The sequence below is a fragment of the Thalassophryne amazonica genome, chromosome 9, assembly GCF_902500255.1.
Source record: "Thalassophryne amazonica chromosome 9, fThaAma1.1, whole genome shotgun sequence".
Lineage (NCBI taxonomy): Eukaryota > Metazoa > Chordata > Actinopteri > Batrachoidiformes > Batrachoididae > Thalassophryne > Thalassophryne amazonica.
Window position 1 is genome coordinate 2,089,724 of NC_047111.1, and position 26,633 is coordinate 2,116,356.

A 26,633-nucleotide genomic window follows, 5' to 3' on the forward strand; every position below is an offset into this window, starting at 1 on the left:
GGCGCAGTCGCCTCACAGGAGCAGCCAGGGTGACAGCTGTCACGCATCACCTGCAACAGCTGTTACCCATCATCTGATCAGCAGGGGAATATCAGCAGGACGACGCCTCCACCTCTTTGCCGAGATATCGTTCTACCTGGAAGGTAACGTGCTCAGCTGACTGGTTAACAGTGATCTTTTGTGACTTTTGTGAGTTGTTTAGCTGACTCCTTTTCCAACGAGTGGTGGAGGTAGTTTTCCTGCCGTACGGATTCCTGGGTGTAGACGCACCCACATTTAATTGTTCTTTTGTTCCTCGCCAGCAGTACCAGGTCCGACACGCGAAGGCAGTGGCCACCTGGGAGTTCGGGACTTGGCGGCTCCAGTATTCCCGGGGTCTGGTGGCGGAGGAAATCGTGTGGTTCCGGTTCTGCTTTGGACAGACGTCTCCTATCTTCGAGCCTGCCCACACGACACCTTTTGTGATTTGGCTTTTGTCTATTGTTGTAATCTTATTGTATTTGTTGTGCCCATTCACAACAGTAAAGTGTTGTTATTTGACCTCATCCATTGTCCGTTCATTTGCGCCCCCTGTTGTGGGTCCGTGTACCTACACTTTCCCAACAACGGCTCTATGAGACAGGAACCTCTGCAAAAGTTAACTGGGAGAAGAGTGAGCCTGTCCTAATGGGGAGGTGGCAGGAGGGGTCTGCTCCCTGTCTGCCACCTGGGCTACAGTGGGGAGTGGGGGTTTGAAAATTCTGGGTGTTTTTCTGGGGACAGATTGTTATCAGCAGAAGAATTGGGAGGGCTTGGTGGAGAAGGTGTTTGCCAGACTGTCCAAATGGAAATGGATGCTGCCTCAGAAGTCCTATAGGGGGCGAGTTCTGGTCACCAATAACTTGGTTGCTTCTGCGCCGTGGCAAAAACTGTCTGTCCTCACTCCACCTCTGGGCCTTATCAAGCAGTTGCAGTGATTACTGGTGGACTTTTTCCGGTCAAGCTATCACTGGATCAGGGCTCCCGTGCAGTACATGCTGCTTCAGGAAGGAGGACAGGGACTGGTGGACATTTCTGCTTGGGTGTTGACCTTCAGATTTCAGGCTGGTCAGAGACTGATGTACACCTCTGGATTGAGCTGGTAGGATATGGCATGTGTCCTGTTGAGGAAGGAGGCAGGTCTTGGATACGACAAACGTCTTTTCCTCCTACATCGGCAGGAAGGCATTGGGACGCACACCTCAGCTTTTTACCGGTCAGTTCTCCAGGCATGGCAGGTCCTCGCTGTGCACAGGGACAATGTAGGCACACCTGGGATGTGGCTGTTTGAGGAACCGCTTTTCTTTAGTGACCTTTTTAGCTCACCCTGGTTGTCCTCTGATACTCTGTGGTCCCACCTGAGGGAGGCAGGTTGCACTAAATTGGGCCATCTACTCCGCACCTCTGTTGTGAGGTTGGCAGAGTCGGCGGGAGTTTGGTACGCCAGGATGCTGCTCAGGGTGGCGGAGGAGGTTTGTGTTCCCTGCCAAGGTCCCACAGAGTGTTTGCTGAAAACCGTACTCTGTCTGACCAGTGGGATGATGAATGTGAGTTCATGTTCCCCACTCTGACTGTCTCAACTGTTGTGGGGGCGTGGCAAGAAGAGTTGGGGGCTCTTCTGACTTTCAGGACACTGAAATTAGGGGAGTTTGAAAGTGTTGGTAAAAAGACTCTCTATTACACCTGTGTCAGTCACAGGGTTGGCAGGGTTGACGGCATCGAAGTGGTCAAAGGTTTTGTTGCCGACTTGTCTCCTGTGGGGTGCTGGCGAAGCCTGTACAAGCCCCCGGTTGACAAATGAATGGAGGCCCTCCAATGGAGGATTGAACATGGGTTTCTGGCTACAAACGGGTATCTGGTGCACCTGGATCCAAGGGTTGATGGGGTTTGTCCTTTTTGTCCACTTAGGGAAACTGTTCACCATGTTTTTGCACAGTGTCACCGGTTGTCAGGGCTGTTTGGATTGTTGGGGAGGTGGTTTCATGGGCTTGGTTTGCTGTTTACTGTGGACTTGTTTTTGTCCTAAATATGGTGCACAATCCAGGAAATTGCATGTTTTAATCAAACTGCTTTGTTAACTCGCCACACTGGACATCTGGAAGACTCTGAAGAATTGTGTTTTAGCTCAGGGGTCAGTTGACCCTGAGTTTATGCTGAAGGGACTCTTGGCAGCCCAGATCAGAGTGGACTTCCAGTTTTATGTTCTTACTGATAACGTGGACACCTTCAGAGACACATGGTGTGTAAATGACGTTCTCTTGACTGTGGAAAATGGGAGCTTGTTGTTCCACTTCTGACGTCTGTCTGCGGAGTCCATGTTGGAAGTGATGTAACTAAATTGTTGTAAATAAAGCTGTGTTTTGAAATAAAAAAAATCTCTCTCCTCTCCCCCTCTCTCTGTCTCTGTGTCTCTGTCTCCTCCGCCTCTCTCTCCCTCTCTCTCTGTCTCTGTGTCTCTGTCTCCTCCGCCTCTCTCTCCCTCTCTCTCTTCTCCCCTCCCCTCTCCTCTTGTTCTCCTCTCTCTTCCCCCCCCTCCTCTCTCTTCTCTCTCCCACCCCTCTCTCTCTTCTCTCCCTCTGCTCTTGTTCTCCTCTCTTCCCTCTCTCTCTCTCTCTCTCTCTCTCTCTCTCTGAGGGCCGTCGGTTGATGTCTTCCTGCTCCATGATGCTCAGAATGCGGATTTAGTGATGTCAGTCCTTCCCAAACTCCAGAGCAGTGTTTCTGCAGGGGAACAGAGATGAGGACAGTGAGGACAAAGATGTGAGCGCTGATGAGGTAAGACTCCATGGCGGAGATCGGTTACATAAGCGCGACAGGCCAATCACGCTTCACTTAATTAGGCTGTGAACAAACAGCTCAATCAGTGTGCGCTCTGTTTGACCACAAAGAAGCAAATAAATCCCACGGCAGCGTTAAACAGCAAAGTCCACGGGCTATTTATAACATCTGGAGCGCATCCGTCTCCATAGCAACGGAAAACCTCAGTGATGTACATATTTACAGCATTGTGCAAAGGTTTTATGTACATTTAACGTTCCTGAAACCTGCTGCAATGTCACATTTGGTGGGGGGGCTGTGGGCACTTTTTGAAGGTGGGTTTTTTTTGAGGTGGGCTCAGGCTGTGTGCAGTGAACAATAAGCAGCAGCCATCTTTCCATTGTCATGTATCAGGCAGTACACCTTCAGACCATCTGTGCAGCAGGCGGTACGTCCTCAGAGTACAGGCCCTGAGGCCGGCTGGGGCCGGGGCTTATCTCCAGATTCCATAGCATGAAATGGATGAGAGTCCACGGCCCCCAATGGACAGGACGCCAGTCTAAGTCAGGGGTGGGCACAGTTCTGCTAATCTGCTAATTATTGAAGCTAATGTTTTCATTATCAGATTAGCTTTTTAGACAACTCTGAAAACCATCAGCAGACCAATTATGCCTGGTTCACATGGCAGGATTTTAAAATTATCTGTAGGTTTCCAAAACCTGAGAGACCACAGACGTGGAGATAAAAAAAAGTCATAGATCTAAGAGGTTTGATCGTGCAGTGTGTGGTGTTCAGCCACGCGGTGAAGTCAACACACACGAGTTCACACACGAACATTCCCAGGTCAGACAGGGAATCTCGCAAAATCTCTCGAGATTAAACGTGACTTCAGAGTAAACAAACGGAGATTGTTTGTGGACTATTTACAACAGAGGGGGAAAAACGATACAAAAAGAAAAAGAAAAGGCGTTCTTTAAAGGAGTGGAGACAGCGCGACCACCGGACTTTCTGGTAGGTTAGAACAGCTGGTTTGATTTTATTTTCCGCTCTGTGCTTCTGTCACCTCACTTTCTGATTGGCTACTCGTCACATTCAGCAGGCTGCGTGCTCATTTGTGGTCGGGGGACACAACACACGCTGCGATATCGGGCCAAAAAAAATCCAACATGTTGGATATCCCCGATTTGTGATCGGACGTCCTTCCGAGCAGATCAGAGTGCTCTGAACACACCACACACGGCAGAAATATCTGATAAGATTATATTTAGCGTCATCACAATTGTCAGGGCGTCCTTAAGATTGTTGGAAGGGGAAGATCGGGTCCATTATTGGCCTAATTATCTTGATGTGTGAACCAGGCATTAGCTTCTGATAAATTTAGGTCTGATCATTTTTAGACCGCTAATATATTTTTGCAGACACAGTGAATAAAGTTTAACAGTTAAAAACATTTGTGAAGTCTGAAATCAAAGTTTTTAGTGTCTGCCTGCTACGTGGTTTGCAGCAGGTAGACAGCATTAGAGCTGGTTACAGGAGAGAAAGAAAGAGAGGAAAAAAGTTTCTCTTCACACCATACTGACTTGCCAGCATATCACCCAAGTCATCCACAGGCATACAGTTTTAACTCATGGTTAAAATTTTAACCAAACTAATTCCAGACAAGTTATTTAAATTAATGTCACATCTGGCATTTTATAAAGTGAAAATATCAGTTATATGTTTTAGTTTTAAAGTAAAGCACTAATTTTGAAGATTTTAGCATTTGGATACACATGCTGCAGTGCATTATGGGTAAAGCTTCACGATAGGAGAAATGCACGGAGATACTCTGATCAGGCTGCACTTTAACCGCTGCACACAGACAGCAGTATTAAACTCTTTGTATATATTCTCTGGGTTTATAGATGTTGTTATTGTTTGTTTTATGTAAACATGCCAGAAACTCAGGTTGTTTCTCCGTTATTTTCAATGGGAGTTTCTCACCCTGCTCAGTGCCGCTCTCATTGGACCGACATCTCTGCTATTTTGTCACTGTGGGACAGCTTGCGCCCACAGATTGAGCTCGCTGGACTACTTTCGCGAAACTGCTCAGCGTGCCGCTCTCATTGGAGCAACAACAACACAGAATGTCTCTTTGTCCCAGACAGATCTCTTTCAGTGCAGCTTCTTGTTCTGACTTTAACACCAAGTTAACACTCAAGTCTTTCATCGCTAACTGTATATGGTCATCAAAACATTCCAATCGTATCTTTCTGAGCTCTTCCCCATCAACCTCCATCGTGTCAATGTTTACAATGCTCATAAACTTTTAAGTTTCTTAAATATTTATTATGGCCACTCTTAAAACTTCAGTTCTCTATAATTTTATTACTGGTAAATTTTAGAATTAATTTAGATGAGATATACTCATTATCAATTATCTGGGAACTACTTTTTGAGCAGGAATTCATCAAGCACATCGGCTGCGGGCGCGTACTAACACAGAATACCCAGAAATTGGACAGTTGTTCGGCCATAACGAAAGCGTCCACTTTTAGCTTGTCATAAACTAAGTTAGTGGCGCTCGTGACTGTGTGGGAGTTGCTGTGAGCTGCGATCACTTCCTGTTCATGTCATTCTGGGAGAAAATGAAGTTTGCTCTTCACTTTCTCCCAGAAAATCCCCCAGAACGCAGATTAAACGTAGCAGACACGGATTATTTGGAATATTTGTTTTAGCAAGTTTTCAGGGTCTCTTCTGCCATGGCAGAATTCACCCTATTGAGATATCTCATAATCCTTTGCGGCCAGAGAGTTGCTGCAGCCAAAATGTAAATGAACATTATACAACCAAATTGTACATTTTTTTTATGCTTTTCATCACGTTAATAAGAGGATGCATGCATGAGACCCTGAAAACTTGGAAACAAATATTCCAAATAAATCTGCGTGGAATTTAATAAATGCAAACCAAATTTCACACATCTTACATACTGTATATTACTCTGGAACAAAGAGGACAAACAGTGTTGTAAAGGACAATAAGCAGACATTAAAGAGCAAACTTCACTTTCCCCCAGAATGACATGATCAGGAAGCGATCACAGCTCACGACAAGTCCCATTGAAATAATGGAGAAACAGCCGGAGCTTCTGGCATGAAAATTCAGTAAGGTATGTCTTCTATAATACATTCCAGTTCTAAGGTAGAACTACTAGTGTATACTAAGGTATATCTAAATATCTAAAAAAAAAAAAGATGAGTAGAATAAGAATAGAGTAGAGCCACTTAGGTGTCTGGTCCTGAGAACCAGGGATGGTAGGTTGAAAAGCTTTTTATCCCATGGGAACTCTCCCTACCCACCTAAGCGGCTCATGAATATGGACAGCATGTATATAAGTGACATTTACACAAACAGGGCAGTAAACAACATATACAAGAAATATAGTTACTACATAATATTATAGGAGTTAACTTCTAAAACCTAAATATCCATATCACAGAAGATTGTAGTATACGTCTACCTAGTCTGTAGACTAGTAGTAAAATAAATTATAGCTAGTAGGCTAAGCTATAAATATGGTTATTTTATTATAGAAACAGAACCTATGATGTAATATGTTTTAGGTATCTATCTAAAGTTCACCCTGCTAGCTTACTACAGGAAGACAAAATACATATTCTATATGCTATCTAATGGAAACCCAAAACTTAGATACTATATGTTGATATCTATTAAAGAACCCATAAACTGAAGAATAATTAAAAATCTACACCATGTAAAATAAAAATGTAAATAACAAAAATCGGTTAACTATAGCTAGATAAGCTACCGTTAAATTAGCCATTAATAACCCAACCGTACCTTGCTAGCCAACAAGGTTAAACAAAGCCAGTAACTAGCGTATAAAGTACAATAGCGTAGTTTAACCTTACAATAATGGTATTAACAAATACATATAACAACAAATGTAAACAAGTGTGCATTAGCATTAGCTTCCCAAACCGAATATATTGTTAGCTATGATAAATGGTGCTGCAGCCGGCTAGATAAGTTAACGTTAGCTGTTAGGTTTAACTTATTGTACACCACTCCTCCATTTTTATCACTAATATAATAATATTAAAAAAAGAACAAGAAAACGTTAAAGCGTGCTGAAATGTATGAGACATGATATAAGTACCTTAGTGAAAGGATATAGAGGTGGAACCACTCCCGGCTAAAGAGAGCTCAGGGCTAGTGGCTGCAGTGACATTTACATAAAATGTTTACATAAAACAAACACAATAACAATGTCTGAAAACCCAGAGAATATAGTCACAAGAGTTTTAGGCACAATATGCAAAGAGTTTTATCCTGTTGTCCGTGTGCAGCAGTTAAAGTGCAGCCTAATCAGAGTGACTCAATGCATTTCTCCTGTCGTGAAACTTTACCCTTAATGTACTGCAGCATGTCTGTCCAAACACTAAATGTCTGAAAACTAAAACATATAACTGATTTTTTCATTTTATAAAATAAAATAAAATTAATACATATATATTTAGAAAATTAATTAAAAAATAAATTAATTTAAATAACTTCTCCGGAAGTAGTGTGGCTAAAATTTTAACCATAAGTTAAAACTGTAAGCTTGTGGATGGCTTGCGTGATATGCCGGTGAGTCTGTATGGTGTAAAAAGAAATGATCTTTATCCTCTTCCTTGGTCACCAGGTCTCTTTTACTGAGAGAAGGCTGATCTGACACAGAAGTGTTGTGTCAGTAGCTGCTAGTGTACTGAAATCAATTCTGAAAGTTATCAAGTTGGCTTTTATCCGTAACTTCCGCTTTGGCTTTGTAAAAGATAACGTTTCAGTTAGCGGATTAATTGTTATCAAAGCTAACTTTTTGGTTAGCTGTGCCCACCAGCGAACATAGGTTACTCCCCGAGCAAAGACCCAAACCCGTTCCCATTTGGGTGGACTGGGATGATGCATTTGGAGTGTCTCGTCCAAGAATACAGGTAGTGTGACCGGGAACTGAACCCACATCCAGATATTGGAGGTCCAACTCATGATCCCACTGAGCTGCCTGCTCGCCATCCGTCCAAAACTCCTCCAAACCCTGTTTATGGATTTCAGTGAAACTTCACATCGTGATCGCACATCACATGAACATGTGCATCAAGGAAATGAGAGAGAGAGAGAGAGAGAGAGAGACCAACATTAAAAAACTCCTGTTAAATATACGCCTGTCCAGCAGTCTGACTTCTTGACCATGAAATGATCTCTCACCATTCATGCAATTTGTTGGTGCCTTTGAAACTCTTTTTTCACACCAGACAGCTGTCTTGTCGAAGGCAAAGTTGTCTTTAAAATCCTAAAAAAAAAACCTTCTGATTCTTAATGTGCTCTGAGTGTTTTTTAATGGGGCACTAAAATGGTAAATGGACTGCATTTATATCCATCTGCATCAGACGCTCAAAGCACTTTACAATAAAGCTTCACATTCACCCCGATGTCAGGCTGCTGCCATACAAGCCGCCCACTACACACCGGGAGCAACTAGGGGATTAAAGACCTTGCCCAAGGGCCCTTAGTGATTTTCCATTCAGGCTGGGATTTGAACCAAGGACCCACTGGTCTGAAGCCCAACACTTAACCATGAGACCATCACCTCCCCCTATCCTCCCACTGTTCTGCACCTAGTTCCTCTACTGGCTGTTTGAGGCTCCAAATCAGAGCACATTCCCACAGGAGAATGTGAGAAGCAGAAATAAACAGCTTACAGCCTGGTACAAAAACAGTTTTAGTCTCTGTAGATAGTTTCCACCTCCAGGACAACTTTATTGGGTGAATTTTTTTCTTTTTTTTCTATCTTCTTCTTTAGTTGAAGATGTTTTAAGCCGTGAAGTGGGCGTGGTTGCTTTGAGTGACAGTTGCTGAGTTCAGTGACTCCTCCCCCTCTCGTAGCCTCCGACTGGCCCTCAGAGTCCATGTGGAGCCGCTGAGGGCCGAGCCACTCGCTGTCGTGTTGCTGTGTCGGTCTGTAGTTTTTTTATTACAAACACCTAATCTGAAAAACGTCCTAACAGATCATCTAAGATGTGTCTGTTGCGACTCTCGTCTTGTTTAATGCTGTATGCTAATGGTGTTAGCACTCTTAGCAGCTGTTGATAGGTCCACTCAATGTATGATTACTGAGGAAATATGCAGCTGATAATTTTTGTTGTCCACACCAAAGTAAACTGTTAGTAAAACCACTGCACAGTCCCCAAAATTATGATTTAATAAACACCCGAACCAAGATTAGCCTGTTAGCTGGTGCTTCAGACTCGGGTAGCCCCCCCCACCCCTTTATTTTATTCATGTCACGTCACTTTAGTTAAAGTGTAGTAAATTGTGTTGCATTGTGTGCATGTTGTCATCTTTAATTTTCAGAGAGCAATTTGTGACATTCCCATGAGACTCAAGTGAATGATGATAAAATGATGACAGCAGGTCAGATCACTGCAACGCTCTAGGGGCCGCACACAGCAGGTACATTTTAATGGCAAAAACATGCGCTATAACTGGCACACGACGCATGCTGGCCCGTTTGGATTGTAATTAAAGTGCACCCAAGCCAGCCACTACTACGTAGTAAGTAAAGTGTGACCTGAGTACCACGTGAAGTGTGAAAATAAGGGCTCCAGTGAGTGGGTCGTGATCTAATATATGACTGACCGTGTGTGTGTGTGTTTGCACCCGTACACTTTCAACCTAAGGGCCCCAGTGACCTCCCCCTTGGTGCCCCCAGTCACCATACAAAGTTTGGTGTGGATTGCTTAATTACTGTGGCTGTGCATAGCAAACACACACACACACACACACACACACGATCAGCTTTATATATTAGAAGAGTTCACTGTGAATCATTGCGGGCAAAAGAGTCATTTTGGATTTTCCAGGTCTCTGTAGAAAACCACTGGGTGATGTCACACAGGCTCTGTCCAGGATATGTACAGTCTGTGGTACATGTGGACCCTGGTGGGATTCTGAGACTAAATATGCACATAAAATTTTGCTTATACCCATATTGTTTGTTTTATGAGGTTAGTGAAGCTGAAAGTTTGGGTATTTTTTAAGATGATTTTTTAGTATTTCTTCTTTTTTGAAGAGAGTACTCTACTAAGGGCCCCTTCACACACATAACACGATTGAGACCGAATGGCGCTGGAAGGAGGATTCGAATGCCACTCATGAAAAAATCAGAGCCCCCTTGAACACCTCGTACAGCAGTCGCAACTACCGTTCAAGCACAACACATGCACACTACGTTTGCATGTAGCTCACGCCGGCAGGCAAAGTGAGGCTGCACTGCCATCCAATCAAAATAGAGAGCAGACAGATCACTTTCGAGATGCAGTCATCATGTTCGAAAGCTCAAAGGGTGGTCTGTGTGTTGTGTCTGCCCCCAAGCAACACAAATGGCATGCGAGTGTGCTCCACCCACTCTGCAAAACAAATGGCATGCGAGTGTGCTCCACCCACTCTGCAAAACAAATGGCATGCGAGTGTGCTCCACCCACTCTGCAAAACAAATGGCATGCGAGTGTGCTCCACCCACTCTGCAAAACAAATGCCATGCGAGTGTGTTGTCCCCCCCTCCTCAAACCATGATCCAACATTGTTGAGGTGCAGCTGAGGTGGTGAAGGCTCAAACGGTGGCTGGCGTAGGATCCAAATCAGGTCCACGCTGCAACACGCTGACCGCTGTGTACTCGCAACTCACAGCTGGAGAACATGTCACGCCATGAACAACTTCTCTCAACACGCCATGCAATGCACATGTGTGGGTGGGCTCTCATGCTCTCATGACATGCTGATAATTCCATACAAACAAGATCACCTTTGGATCACCCATAATAATAATAATAATGATAAGAAGAAGAAGAATAGGAGCGCAGCACAGCAACGCAAAGCTTGCTCATGGTACACTGAGTCCCAAACAGGAAGCATCAAGTTTTGAGTCCACAGTGAAGCAGGAAATGTCAAATGTGTTTAACTTTGGAAAGTTTTTTTTTTTAGTAATTTCCCCCCTAGTTTTGATTTTTTTTTAAATATATATATATATATATATACAGTATATAACCTGATGGTATGTTTTTTTCCTGTTATATTTAATCCTCTAAGGTTTATGGGTAACTTTTTTGGTCTCATTAAATTAAAAAAAAGTCAAATGTTGCACACTTCCTGGCATACAGTAGGTGTAGCTGGGTTGGACTGGACTCCACTGAAATCTGATTGGACACACCAGGTGCCACCCAGATGATTGACATATTATGGCACTACACATCTGGCTGACAAGAGCCATTCTGAAATCAGTGACACATATTAACAGTTACGTTCCTCCTGTACAGTAGCTGGTGCTATGTTCCACAAAAAGTTCTAATCCACCTTAGTAGAAGAAGAAAAATCATCTGACTCTTACGTGCTGCTGCTTATGGTCTGATCAGTCTGTCATCTTTTATGATGAAATAATTCTGAATTTATGTGGAAATGATTGTTGTACAAAAGCTTCAGATATCTGTCGCTGAGACAGATGATGACTGGAGGCAGTTTGAAACAGAAACAAGGTGATAATCGGTGGATCGATGCTGATGCTCAGAAATGATGCTGTTGATTCTCTGAAATGATGTATGCACAGTGAAGGCAGGAAGGATCGATTTTTAGGGGGGACTGTTCAGTCTGCAACACCGGATTTGGATTGGCAGACATCAGAAATCTCTAATTGCTCTTGTTATTATTATTTTATTTTGACTTCTGATTTGTCATTTGATTTTTGAATGTACCACAATAGAAATACGTGTTTTAAATAAAATCACTCATCATGCTCATGCTTTTAATATCATGACTTGCCGCCGCATTCTGGAGTGGCTTGTCTATAATGTTGTTAGCAGCATCCATTGTTCAGTGTTATTTAATATCCATAGCTTCTCGAAAAATATTTGTCCTATCAATATTCCATTTTGGCAGCATTCATCCTTGACTCAAAATACATAAACATATGGCAAATGTCAACTGTCCATAGTCTCTCTGTGACCAAAGTTGCACACACGCACAAGCAGGTGTTTTTAATTTGACAAAGACTAGGCAGAAGACATTAAAAGCACTCAACATTTCACTCATGGTACCAACACGAGATTTAACTCACTCATGGTAACAGCAACATAACACTTAACTAAACTGATTAAACCAACTAAACTGATTAAACCAACTGAACTACAAAACACAATAAATTATTAACATTAACAACACTGCTAAACTAACATAAACCACAATAACAACATTTAAAACCCCAAGACCCTGAACTCCCATGGTGCATTACAGCACAATGTCCATTGTTTATTGGTTAGCTAAAATTACTAATTTCTCAAAAAAAAATTTGTCCTATCAACTTTCCATTTTTCCAGAATACTCACTTGATCCAAAATACATAAGTATACCAAACGGCAAATGTCAGCTCTCCCCAGTTTTTACATGATGCATGCGCGCGTGCACACACACACGCCACTTGGCTACTATAATATAGATGCCTTAGTTTCACTAATTCTGCACAATGTAATTGAGAAGCCATATTAAAAATATGTTTAATAATTTTAATTAATTTAATTTTTTGCCTAATTAAAGTGGGATGTGAAGGAATATGTATGTTTGTGTGTTTGTTTATTCTTTGTTTATTTTTGTTTTTTAAAACAATATCTAATCTCTGGTGTAACTGGGTCTGTTTGGGGTTGTAGCTTTAAAATCAGGTCAGTTAGGGTCAAGGAAGCCAAAAATATGAAAATGATTGGCTTAGTTAGTTAATGATTGGGTTAGTAATCTTTTCAAACAAACATTTAGATTGTGATGTCAGTTTGGAGAAAAGGCAAAGAAAAGGTGAAAGTATGTAAAAGAAAATACTAATAAACATACATTAAGCAGTATAACTAAAGTATTAAAAAGCAGAGTTACACACAAACACAAGATACTACAATTTATGTATGCATTTAAATAACATTTAGATAGTATTATAAATAAAAATGTGTTGATATTGTGATATGAATCAAGTATTGGCGGTCCAACAATATGTATTGTATAATTTTGAGAAATTTTATAGTTTCCTCTACATACATTAACCACCCAGTTTTAGGGTGAGCAAATCACTTCAGCACAATTTCATGTGCCTATGACAATGCTGATTAAAATGCTTATTGAGTGTTGTTAGAAGGAAAGGTGATGTAACACAGTGGTAAACATACCACTGTCCCAGCTTTTTTGAAACGTGTTGCAGGCATCCATTTCAAAATGAGCAAATATTTACATAAAAACAATAAAGTTTATCAGTTTGAACATTAAATATCTTGTCTTTGTGGTGTATTCAATTGAATATAGGTTGAAGAGGATTTTCAGATCATTGTATTCTGTTTTTATTTAAATTTTACACAATGTCCCAACTTCATTGGAATTGGGGTTGTAATCCTTCAAAGCCTATGTAAAGTGAAACTTGATCCAGAATCCGGATGTGGAGCTGGAGCACCTCCAAAGTTTAATGGAGTCTTTCAAGTCCTAATATTTAACTGTGGTAAAAATGTCATCAAAATCCATGCAGTAGTTTTGACGTAATCCTATTAACAGACAGACAGACAAATAAATACATAAAAGCAGATGATTTTATTACATCCTTGGTGGACGGAAAAAGAGCAGAGCATCCAATCCATGTAAATCCTTCTCTACTGTAGTATATATTCATTATTAGTATTCATTCCTGCAATTTTTTTCTCTTTCACAGACTTAAATCCATCCAGAAAACCCATGGAACAGGATGTGGAGAGACCAGCCATCAACAGACAGCTCAATTTGCCAAAACAGGCCCGTGAGGACCTTCCCAAACAGCGGGCAGAAATGGATAGATCAAAGAAGAAAATTCAGCGGTATGTCCAAAAAGACGGGAAGTGCAACGTTCATCATGGGAATGTTAGAGAGACATACCGCTATCTAACAGACATTTTTACTACGCTGGTGGATCTCAAGTGGAGATTCAACCTTTTCATCTTTGTCTTGGTATACACAGTTACCTGGCTCTTCTTCGGCTTCATGTGGTGGCTTATTGCTTACCTTCGTGGTGATTTCGACCATGTAGCAGACAACAAATGGACTCCATGTGTCAATAACCTCAACGGGTTTGTATCTGCATTTCTGTTCTCCATTGAGACAGAGACTACCATTGGTTATGGTTACAGAGTCATCACAGACAAATGCCCTGAGGGGATTGTTCTACTTTTAGTCCAGTCAGTGCTTGGATCTATTGTCAATGCCTTTATGGTGGGTTGCATGTTCGTTAAGATTTCACAGCCAAAGAAGCGAGCAGAGACACTTGTGTTTTCCACCAATGCAGTCATCTCGATGAGAGATGGACGGCTGTGCCTGATGTTCAGAGTTGGAGACCTCAGAAACTCTCACATTGTTGAGGCTTCTATCAGGGCCAAGTTAATCAAGTCGAAGCAGACCAAGGAAGGGGAGTTCATCCCCTTGAACCAAACAGACATAAACGTAGGTTACAACACAGGAGACGACAGGCTCTTCCTCGTGTCACCACTCATCATCTGCCATGAGATAAATCAGAACAGCCCCTTCTGGGAGATTTCTCAAGCCCACCTGGCAAAGGAGGAGCTGGAAATTGTTGTGATCCTGGAAGGAATGGTGGAGGCCACAGGTAAGTCGTGACGATCACCTTTCATATGTCGGCGGTTTTCTGGCCACCATAAATTTCTCTGCACGTGATGCTATGAAGTTGTGTGTCATAGAGTGTTTACTCTTCAGATACGTGTTGGTTGACATTATGTGATGATAAAAACCGTTCCTGCATTCAGAGAGAGAAAAACAATCACATGACAGTCGTATTTTTTGATAGCTCTGGGGCCAGTGAGACACCAGCATCAATTTGACCAGTTAACGCCCAGCCTCGGCTCATGTGTCATACATCACACTGACAATGTGAGGAACCTTGGGGTCATTTTTGATCCTACATTGTCCTTTGACCTCCACATTAGAAATATTATGAGGACTGCTTTTCTTCCACCTGCGGAATATAGTGAAGATTCGTCCCATCCTGTCTATGGCTGATGCTGAGACCCTGATCCATGCGTTTATCTATTCTAGATTGGACTACTGCAATGTTCTATTCTCTATTCAATTCTGCAGCCAGACTCTTGACAGGAAGTAGAAAGTTCAACCACATTACACCCATTTTGGTGTCTCTTCACTGGCTTCCTGTCCCAGTGAGATCAGATCAGAGATCTGCTACTAGTCTATAAATTTGTTCATGGACTGGCACCTCCCCACCTCGCTATTCTAATTAAACCTTATGTACCGGCCCGGGCTTTGTGTTCTCAGGGTGCAGGACTACTTTGTGTCCCTAAGGTGAATAAGACGTCTGCGGGTCACAGAGCTTTCTCTTATTGTGTCCCTGTTCTGTGGAATGATCTCCCTGCATCAATAAAACAGTCAGATTCTGTGGAGACTTTCAAGTCCAGACTTAAGACGCACTTTTTTTCCCTTTCGTATGGCTAGCATACTGGCAGAGTATGCTGGCAGAGCAACTTTACCTAAATTCTGGGTCGTTTAGTGAAACTTAAGGCCAGTGGCCAGTGATCACCTTAGCATTTCCTGTTTTTCTTGTTGTTTAATGCTGACAAATTACACTGTATTTGTTTTCTTTCTGATACCTGATTCTGTTTTTTTCTGTCTGTTTGAATGGGTGTGTTCTTCTGCAGGGCTCCTGTCCTGTGCACCGGCATGGACCCCCAAATTTTCCTGTATATTCACGTTGTAATTTATGTCTGTATCATGGCCCAAGCAGAGGGTCACCCCTTTGAGTCTGGTCTGCTTGAGGTTTCTTCCTCAGAGGGAGTTTTTCCTTACCACTGTCACTTGTGTTCTTGCTCTGGTTTTGGGAAGGTTAGACCTTACTTGTGTGAAGCACATTGAAGCAGCTTTGTTGAGATATGGTGCTATATACATGAAATGAAATGAAATTTTGTGCAAATGGGTAATTTTCTGTCTTTATTTATTTATTTTTGGATGATATGATTTTCTTCATCAGAACAGGCATCTCTGTTGTGTGAATCTGAGTAACATAACACAGCCTGCCAGGAGGGGGCAGCATTGCAACTCAAGTACTGTGATAAAGTGATGTAAAATTGATGATCAAATGGCACAAACATAGCAAATGGAATTTTATTTAAAATAAATTCAAGTTTTGTATGTTTCCGGCACACCGCCGTGATGGTGCTGCCTTGTTCTCCGGTCCAAATTTTTTAAGGCTTGTTTGTGAATGGATTCTAACGGCTTCAAAGTAGATTTATTTCCTTGTGACCAGCAAGTGATACAATAATAAAATCTAGACATTATCACTGCGTTAAAATAAGTTGTTGCTGCTTCCAAAGTTAGAGAGTTCCTGATACATTTAAAAGTTGCTATATTAAATTCAAGTCTGTGACACATTGGTTTTACATGTTTTTTAAAGGTAAGCGAAGGATCTAAGATAACGTCTAAGTATTTGTATTCTGTTACATTTTCAATCTGTGTTTACATACACATTTGGAAGGTTAGACTTTTTTTGATTTGCTGTAAAAATACATAGTGGATGTTTTCTTTATGTTTAAAGTTAAAGTTGACTCTAGTAGCCACTATGCCACTTTACCTGTGGCCTCAGTCAGTTTAGAAGCTACCTTTCATTAATAAAGTATAAATTATTATGATTATTATTATAGAGTGTGCATATCATGAATGCTTGGTCTTGTTGGATTTGTGAGAATCTACTGAATCTACTGGTACCTTGTTTCCCATGTAACAATAAGAAATATACTCAAAACCTGGATTAATCTTTTTAGTCACATAGCACTACTATTATTCTGAACACTACTGTAGGCTTTGAAGGATTACATCAAAACTACTTCATGGATTCTCACCAAATTTGCACCACAAATAAATATTAGAGCATGGAAGACTCCACTGAATTTTTAGGTAATCTGGATCCGGATTGCTCTTGTTATTGAACCAGTAGTGGACCACACACATCATGCATGTGTTTAATTTTTACAAAGGGCTTTGTTTCAGATGGCTTTGTTGGTATTTCTTCAGTGCATCATGAAATAAATCATTTCCACATGAATGTGGATTAGGCTGCTCAGTTAATCTGATGCCAGATTACAATGCAAACTAAAATTAAAATATAGTGCAGACTGTTATTTGTGAAGTAAGTGGTGGGTGATTTGTTTGTAGAAGAAATGACACAATCGGGCAGCATTCATTGTGTGTGTGTGTGTCTGTGTGTGTGTGTGTGTGGGGGGGGGGGGGGTGCATTCAGGGACTCACTATTCACTTATCTATTCTAATCTCCTCTGGAAATATAACACATATTGTTCATTATCTTTGAGTTTTACACAGTCTTAGCTCACTTAATTTAGGATGGAGTAAGATTCTTATTACCATGGAGGCTGTTTGGCAGCTTCTCTTGAAAATCAACACACACACACACACAGAGTGCAGAACAGATGAAGCAGTGTGAAACACTGAGCAACACCCTGAGTTATAGTGGGCAGTCAGACTAGGATGGAAAAGAATTGGCACTGGAGTTGTGAACTTTCCCAGATTTGCCAAAACATAAGATGTCCACCTTAGAACTTCCCAGTTTCCCACAGGAGAAGAAAGTGAAGGAGGTTTATCCTAATATGTGGGTGGTCCTGAGAATTGCTGTCACTAATCCACTGACAGTTGTTGCTACAGAGAGGAGCTTCTCCAAACTGAAGCTCATCAAAATGTACCTGAGATCATCACCTGAGTGTCAAGAGTGTCTCAGTGGACCTACTCTACACTTCAACTTTGTCTTCTGTTTTTATTATTATTATTATTATATTGCTCTGTTCAGGGCAGCACAGTGGCTTGGTGGTTAGCACTGTTGGCTCACAGCGAGAAGGTCATGGGTTCGATTCCCACCTGTGGCCTTGTGGAGTTTGCGTGGGTTCTCTCCGGGTGCTCTGGCTTCCTCCCACATCCAACGACATGCAGGTTAGGTGGACTGGAAACTCTGTCTGCGTGTGGATGTGGATGTGTTTGTTTGTCTGTATGTGGCCCTGTGACAGACGGCGTCCTGTCCAAGTTGAACCTGCCTCATGCTCACTGACTGCTGGGATTGGCTCTAGCACCCTGCAACCCTTAATTGGACTAAGCGGTTGAAGATGAGTGAGTGTAAATGGACTGCATTTATATGGTGCTTTTACATCTACATCACCCACTCAAAGAGCTTTACAATAATGCCTCACATTCACCCCAATGTGAGGGTGCTGCCATACAAGGTACCACAGGTGGGATGAAGTCACTATCAAGTCACTGTCAAGTCACGAATCAGCAATTCCCAAGTCAAGTCTCAAGTCATAATATCCACTAATTGTTTGCAAGCTGACTTTAGACTTGACTTGGGACTTGCTGATTTGTGACTTGACAGTGACTGCGTCCCACCTCTGCAAGGTACTCACTACACGACACACCATGTGTGTGAGCTCTGTTCAGGATTGTCTGAACAGAGTTCATTTTTATTATTCATTGTGGGAGCTGTCAGGAAATATTCACACAAAACCTGAACAGGAGTCTCTGACCGAATGGTCCCCCTTAAAAATCGGTCCGCCCTGCCTTCACTGTGCATGCTGTAACGTGTGGCGGTGCGGGCTGCAGCTAGCCATGGACACGTGCTGCTGGACAGCAAACAGAGCACAGCTTGTAGCTGTAGAGTTCCACAAGTTTATTTACAAAAAAAAAAAAGTTGTCAGGTTAACCACAGGTTAATGGATATTGCACAGCGGTCTGAGTACACATGGCCGAGTCCGTGACATGAGAGTGAAGAGAGAGAAAACTTTCTATGGTGGCATAATATTGTAATACCATGGTAATGACTATTAAAATGGACTGTTACCCCAAAACAGTGGGTCAGTAGTGGCTCTGTTGACAATCAGCACAAATACCACACCCATCTCTGGATGGAGCTGCACATTAAACAGAGAGATAAAACAGAATCAGGCATCAGAAAGACAACAAATACTGTATAATTTGTCAGCATTAAACAACAAGAAAACAGAAGAAATACTAAGGTGATCGCCAGCCACTAGTACTAAGCTTCACTAAAAGACCCAGAATGTAGGTAAGGTTGAGGCCGCATCACTCTCCGTTTACTAATAAAATGAATTAAGAGTAAAAAGCATAAAACAAAACTATACCAGTATGCAAGACATACGAAAGGGAAAATAAGTGCATCTTAAGTCTGGACTTGAAAGTCTCCATAGAATCTGACTGTTTAATTGACGCAGGGAGATCATTCCACAGAACAGGGGCACAATAAGAGAAAGCTCTGTGACCCGCAGACTTCTTATTCACCCTAGGGACAGAAAGTAGTCCTGCACCCTGAGAACGCAAAGCCCGGGCCGGTACGTAAGGTTTAATTAGGTCAGCTAGGTGGGGAGGTGCCAGTCCGTGAACAGTTTTATAGACTAGTAGCAGAACCTTAAAATCTGATCTCACTGGCACAGGAAGTCAGTGAAGAGACACCAAAATGGGTGTAATGTGGTCAAACTTTCTGCTTCCTGTCAAAAGTCTGGCTGCAGCATTTTGAACCATTTGGAGAACCCTAATGCTGGACTGCAGTAAACCAGAAAATAGAACATTGCAGTAGTCTAATCTAGAAGAGATAAATGCATGGATCAGGGTCTCAGCATCAGCCATAGACAGGATGGGACAAATTTTCTCTATATTTCGCAGGTGGAAGAAAGCAGTCCTAGTAATATTTCTAATGTGGAAGTCAAAGGACAATGTCAGATCAAAAATTACCCCAAGGTTCTTCACTTTGTCAGTGTGATGTATGACACACAAGCCTAGGCCAAGAGTTAACTGGTCAAATTGATGCCGATGTCTCACTGGACCAAGAACCATCATTTCAGTCTTATCAGAGTTTAAAAGTAGGAAGTTTCTAGACATCCAACTTCTCACTGATGCAAGGCAATCTTCTAAGGATTTTATGTGAATGAGATTACCAGCAGTTATCGGCATGTATAACTGAGTATCATCAGCATAGCAGTGAAAGGTAATCCTAAAACGCCGCAATATGTGTCCAAGGGGTGCTATATAAAGGGAGAAAAGCAGGGGGCCTAAGACAGACCCCTGTGGAACCCCAAATTTCATGTCACTAAGGTTTAGAGGTAGTGTTCCTGTACAAAACACAGTGAGAACAACTGGTCAAGTCTGACATCAGCCATGCAAGGGCACTCCCAGTAATCCCAAAATGATTTTCCAGCCTATCAAGTAGAATATGATGATCCACAGTATCAAATGCAGCACTGAGATCTAACAGCACCAGAACCGTAGTGGTGTCCGAATCCATTGTAAGCAGAAGATCATTCACCACTTTAGTGAGAGCCGTCTCTGTGAAATGATATTTTCTAAAAGCAGACTGCAGAGGCTCAAAGAGATTATTCTCAGTAAGATAGTCCACGAGCTGCCGTGACACCACTTTTTCCAGAATTTTAGAGAAAAATGATAGATTTAATATCAGCCAATAGTTTTTCAATACACTAGGGTCAAAATTAGGTTTCTTAAGTAAAGGTTTAATTACTGCAGATTTGAAACATTTAGGAACAGATCCAGAAGTTAAAGAAAGATTAATAATTTCCAGCACAGTCGGCCCAAGAGTGGACCACAGGTCCTTAAACAGTTTTGTTGGTATAAGATCAAATAAACAGGTGCAATAATATTGTCTTGTAGCATCTGCTGCACCTGTTCTTTAATCACACACTTCTTTGCAGGTGATGTGCGATAGGGTGGCAGATTTACAGGTTTAGCATTGCCAGTCTCTATGACATGCTCAACAAGATATGTTTGACCAAGATGACTGTCAAAAACACAGGACCAAAGCTGGTGAGCAGATTGAGCAAAGCGTCTTTGTTGTCCTCTGACAGGCTGGCTTCAGACACTTTTGCTTGATGGTTTGAGTTTAGTGAATCCATTGACATTACTGTTTCCACTGAACACGAATAATCATTTGCAATCCTCCTCTTCATCCGAAAGGGGGCAGGGAATATCATCCATGTAGACAGTCCTTGTGAGAATGTGAATAGACACTGAAGCTCTGAACATAAAAACTATTCCCAGGATGAAAGGAGAAGACAACTTTGGTATTACTGCAATATGCTGGTAAAAGTTATTGTTTGTGTTGAGCCAAGTGATACCCTCAGGGATGCAAGGAGTGTTATTGGCGAGGTTGACTGCAGGACCTATCCACTCACTTGTTTTGCTGGGGCAGGTGCCATTGACTCGAATGAGATCTGCTCTTACTGCTGAGAGGGAAGCACTCGTGTCAAGAGTAGCATCCACAGATGTAACGTTGAAGTTAACTTTTGTTCTTAGAGGAGTATTCCAGCAGACTTTGGAAAAATTGTCCTCTAAATGTACAAGCATTGGACCATCTTGGGGTGTCGTAGGTGAATGAGGTTCTGTTAGCGACTGGAGGGAGGCTGGCTTCTGAAAAATGTCCCTGCAGTTTCCCAACTGCTTGTTTTGTGTTGGGGCCCGGGAGCTGTTATTGTTTTTGTGTTGGCCTGAGTCAGGGGGACCAGGCGCTGGAGGTGGTTGGACTGGGTCAGGCCCCGTAGCATCTGCAGTGGTTTGCGTAGAAGAAGGCTGGCTATTACAATTTGGGCAGGTGCGTGGCGTGAATCCTGGTTGAGAGCATTTAAAGCAGTATGGCTCAGGCTTACGCTGCTCTTTGTAACGTGAAGAACTCTGCACTGAGTGGAGCTCATGAGCACACAGCAAAAGTTCCATTACAGAAGTAATATTAGCTCCATACAGTGCAACTCTGTATTTTTCAAGAGAGTGCTTGCTGATCAGGTTGATTTGCTCTTTTTTCAGGTGGTGGACTTTTCAGTTTATTAATCTCACTCAACATGTGGGCCACAAAGGTTGGGAGCGGTTCATCCTGAGCCTGGACATGATCCAAAAGTCGCCTCAGAATGCATTCTTGGTTGTCAGAAGGCAGAAAATTTGTCTTGAAGAGCTGACAGAACTGGGCCCAGAGATGACGTGGGAGCTCAGGGCTTTGAACCATTTCCCAGGCTCTTTTGTCAGGCCCAATGAGGATTTGTATGTGGTAACAGCTTGTAACCAGTCCTCAGGTTGCACTTTATTGTCCCCAGCATATACCGGTGGCTCCAGCTTGGCGTGATGGAAAGCAGCTGCTATCACCTTACTTGTATCACCGTACTTGCTAACTTGTAGTTCCTAGGGTTTGTAAGAGTAGAATGGGAGGCAGAGCCTTCAGCTTTCAGGCTCCTCTCCTGTGGAACCAGCTCCCAATTCGGATCAGGGAGACAGACACCCTCTCTACTTTTAAGATTAGGCTTAAAACTTTCCTTTTTGAAAAAGCTTATAGTTAGGGCTGGATCAGGTGACCCTGAACCATCCCTTAGTTATGCTGCTATAGATTTAGACTGCTGGGGGGTTCCCATGATGCACTGAGTGTTTCTTTCTCTTTTTGCTCTGTATGCACCACTCTGCATTTAATCATTAGTGATTGATCTCTGCTCCCCTCCACAGCATGTCTTTTTCCTGGTTCTCTCCCCTCAGCCCCAACCAGTCCCAGCAGAAGACTGCCCCTCCCTGAGCCTGGTTCTGCTGGAGGTTTCTTCCTGTTAAAAGGGAGTTTTTCCTTCCCACTGTCGCCAAGTGCTTGCTCACAGGGGGTCGTTTTGACCGTTGGGGTTTCTCTGTAATTATTGTATGGCTTTTGCCTTACAATATAAGGCGCCTTGGGGCAACTGTTTGTTGTGATGTGGCGCTATATAAATAAAATTGATTTGATTTGATCACCCTCAATGCGTTGCTGACCTCGAGTGACTGAGGTGGCAGGAAAGGACTGGTGTGAAATGGACTGGTAGGCAGGAAGGGATTAGTATTGTTGGCATTGACTGCAGGTTCAGCTCTGACCGCTGTAGGGACGTGAGCCGTGGATGTAGCCATTGGGAAAACATGAGACTGTAGGACTGCAGGAGGAATAGGGTTTTCCTTGTTGAGATGGTCCCACTGCTTCAGGAAAGTCTGCTTCATCTTCAATGAGTCACGTAAACAGTCACTAAGTCTGTTGATTTCTGTTCTCAAGTCTGCTACCTGTTGGTTAAGGTCAGGATTTTTATCTTCAACAATACTGTATAGTGGTAAAGGGGTCAGTCCCATGTCCAAGTTAGAATCATTCGGGGAACATGTTATTGTGCTTTCCAAAAATAGATCACGCTTAAACACAGCACAGGGCCTTAATAGTAGGCAAAAAAGAGTCAGTCAGACTAAGCTATGCTGACCAAAAGTGAAAAAAGGCACCTAAAAGGACTGGTTGAGACTAAATTTGGAAAAAGCCACTCAAAAAAAAAAATGTTACCCAAAACTAAACTGACACCAGAGTGGTCATTATCACTGTATGACTATAAGCATGAGAAATACAACCAGCAAATAGTGTAGAGTAGGTTTTATATATATAGTATATATGATAATATATGTTTGTGGTCGGCAAAGTCACTACTCACAGTCAAAGGTCCATCTAATTTCATCAGAGAGGAAAATGCCTGTGTAATTTAATGGGGTGAAAAGATTCCCTTGCAGTGCCAAAACAGCATGAAAAGTTCAGTTTTATCTTCAAATGGATGTAGGCATTTGTGGAAACAAATCCACATGATGATTCCCACATAACTGATCCACAGTTTGCATTTTCTTGGTGGCGTGAGCTTCATCCAGTCAAGTAAAACTGTACTGCACCCATGAGCATCCAGGAAGTAGTTGGGTCCCGCCTGCACAAGGCTGCAGCGATGACTGGGAAAAGCCGTTCTGATGGTTTGGATCCGTATTTTCTTTAGGGTCAGTGTTATTTGAGAGCGTTGGAGGCTAGGACCATTAGCCAGGAAGTGCACGGCCACTCAAGTCTGGGTTTCCACAATGCACGTCTTTATTACAAATGCAAACATTTCCACACAATACCAGGTTATATGGCTATTTAACATACAAACCAAGTATGAATCCATACATCACTTGTGAGTCGAGTGGTAAAAGATGAAGACAGGAGCTCAGCTTAAGACGTCCATAATGAGAGCGCCACACAGACTGAAAAAATAATATTAACTGTTGCACCCTCTGGTGGCGTGGCATAGTCTCTCTTAAAGGTACATCACACGATCTCGACTGTTACATATTCCCCCAGTCAGACAAAGGCTGACCTCAGCCGTCCTTTCTGAGACAGTCCATACTTAACCCCTTAACGCCTGAATTTATATAGCTGTATATAAAAAATGTTTTGTGTGTGTTTTTGCCTTTAAGTAGATGGTAAATAATGTTGAGATTATTAATTTCACTTTTGCACAAAAAATAAATAGTAATTTTGGTATTTTGGTAATGAATTTATGTTATAATAATAATACTGGTATGTTGCAAATTTGCGACAACAGGCATACTGGTCAATTTGGTATGTTGCATATTTGAGTCAGAGATTGTAGCATATATGTGACAATAGGCGTTAAGGGGTTAAAATACTTCCATACATGGTAAAGTACTTAAGGTGTCTGAACAAAACAGGGTTGTACTCAGTGAAGCACTACAGTATGTCAACACTGTAAGTCCATAAAGATGTTGCAAGCGAAAAATGAAAATAAACATGTTCAATGCAGGCAACCAAAGTGAATTCACCCTTTTTTAACATGCAAATCTCCAACAAAACAAATCCTTAACTCATCACAAATCAGGCAACTGGTTCAAAACAACATAACATCCACTAACTCCCTAGTATGTTGCATAAGAACAAAACCAGTGATACTATTGTAGAAATATAACATGCCTCAAAAGCATCACTTTAAGTCAAGTCGTCCGTGTGGAAAGTGTTGGTCCACCTGGTGTCTGACCATCCAGAGGTCACTCGGGGGACATGTCTTGGTCTCAAGTTGTAGTGTTCGGTAGGCGCAGGAACCAAGTCAGTCAATGGCAAGTCGTTGGTTTGAGAGTTATGAGTCATTGTGGCCTCATTCACAGGAGTCGGTGTAGAGTGGGTTTGGTCAGAGTCAGTGTTACAGACAGTTTCATCATCATGGAGAGACAAGGGACGGCAGAGGCTTCAGGGATGTGATGCTGGAACTGCTCGGCTCTGGGAAGTCCAGGTCAGGGAGCAGGTCGGTGTTCACAAACTCAGGACTCTGGCAAACAGCAGGCACATGGCTTGTCTGTCGGGGAGAGGCTGTGTTCCATGTATGAAATGGCAGCAGGTTCACCACATGAAAAACCCCCATATCTGCTCTGGTGTTATTTAGTAGAGAGGGTGTTATTACAGACACCCTCTCTACTTTTAAGATTAGGCTTAAAACTTTCCTTTTTGCTAAAGCTTATAGTTAGGGCTGGATCAGGTGACCCTGAACCACCCTGAACCTTAGTTATGCTGCTATAGACGTAGACTGCTGGGGGGTTCCCATGATGCACTGTTTCTTTCTCTTTTTGCTCTGTATGCACCACTCTGCATTTAATCATTAGTGATCGATCTCTGCTCCCCTCCACAGCATGTCTTTTTCCTGGTTCTCTCCCTCAGCCCCAACCAGTCCTAGCAGAAGACTGCCCCTCCCTGAGCCTGGTTCTGCTGGAGGTTTCTTCCTGTTAAAAGGGAGTTTTTCCTTCCCACTGTAGCCAAGTGCTTGCTCACAGGGGGTCGTTTTGACCGTTGGGGTTTTACATAATTATTGTATGGCCTTGCCTTACAATATAAAGCGCCTTGGGGCAACTGTTTGTTGTGATTTGGCGCTATATAAATAAAAAAAAAATTGAATTGAATTATTTCTGACAATTCTGTAGTGCACAGCTGACAACCTCTGGGAGATGTGGTAGGGGCCAGTGTAGAGTGGAGCTAATTTTGCAGTAATGCTGGTCAGTGCATCAGATCTGGGGTGGGACTTACTGTATCTCTAACATGATCACCGATGTGGTGAGCCAGGTGACTCCCAGGGGGTTACAGTAGGTGTTATTTGCAAGGAGAAGGGGCAAACCTGACCAGGCTGTAGTAATACGTTGGTCTTGGTTGTTTTCTGAAATCAAGTCTGTCCTCAGCTGAAAGTGAGGCTGGTGTGGCGTCAAGTGCTGCACCTTTAAAGTTCACTTTGAATTTAAATGGAGCGTTCCATGAAGACAGCGAAGTTACGTCCTCAATGTGATTGAGCACAGGCTGTTCATCTGGGACAGGAGAAAGTGGGGGAGGCGGAGTTATTGTCTGGAGGGAGGGTTGCCTCTGAGAAATGACCTCCTCCTTGGAAGTTTCCCTGCCTCCTACCAGTGGGCCTCGACTCTGATGCTGAGCCACCCTCGGCAGTGCTTACACCATCAGTGTTAAAGTTTAAGCCTTGAGACTCAGTCTGTTGGGGTTCAGGCAGGGACTTGGGAGGACTTGGGGGACCCCTCGGAGTGATGGAGCAGTTAAGATAAAGATAAACTTTATTGATCTCACAGAGGAGAAATTCACGATACACCAGCTCTTAAAAAAACACACAAGGTGGGTGCAAGTAGAGGAAAATGTTCATCAACAGCGTGTGCAAGGATAAGCAACAATAATACTTATAACAGTACAAGACATAAGAAATGAGGTAGAAATATGTATGTATGTATATACACACACACATACATGCATATATATATATATATATGTATATATATATATATATATATATATATATATATATGCACATACATACCTATACACATATGCATATATGTAGGCGGTCTTGAGGCATCTCCACACATCTCTGACATTGTTCCCAGCCAGCTGT

General features: G+C 42.5%; 1 protein-coding gene across 1 annotated transcript in view; it reads left to right on the forward strand.

Moving 5' to 3' along the window:
* Window positions 1–2,656: 2,656 nt before the first annotated feature.
* The window catches only part of kcnj6 (potassium inwardly rectifying channel subfamily J member 6), a 57,924-nt gene continuing 33,947 nt past the window's right edge, over window positions 2,657–26,633 (forward strand). The window contains exons 1-2 of the mRNA XM_034177485.1: window positions 2,657–2,793; window positions 13,544–14,467. Coding sequence (XP_034033376.1) covers window positions 13,567–14,467 — 901 coding nt within the window. The 5' untranslated portion in view covers window positions 2,657–2,793; window positions 13,544–13,566. The remainder of the gene's footprint in view (window positions 2,794–13,543; window positions 14,468–26,633) is intronic.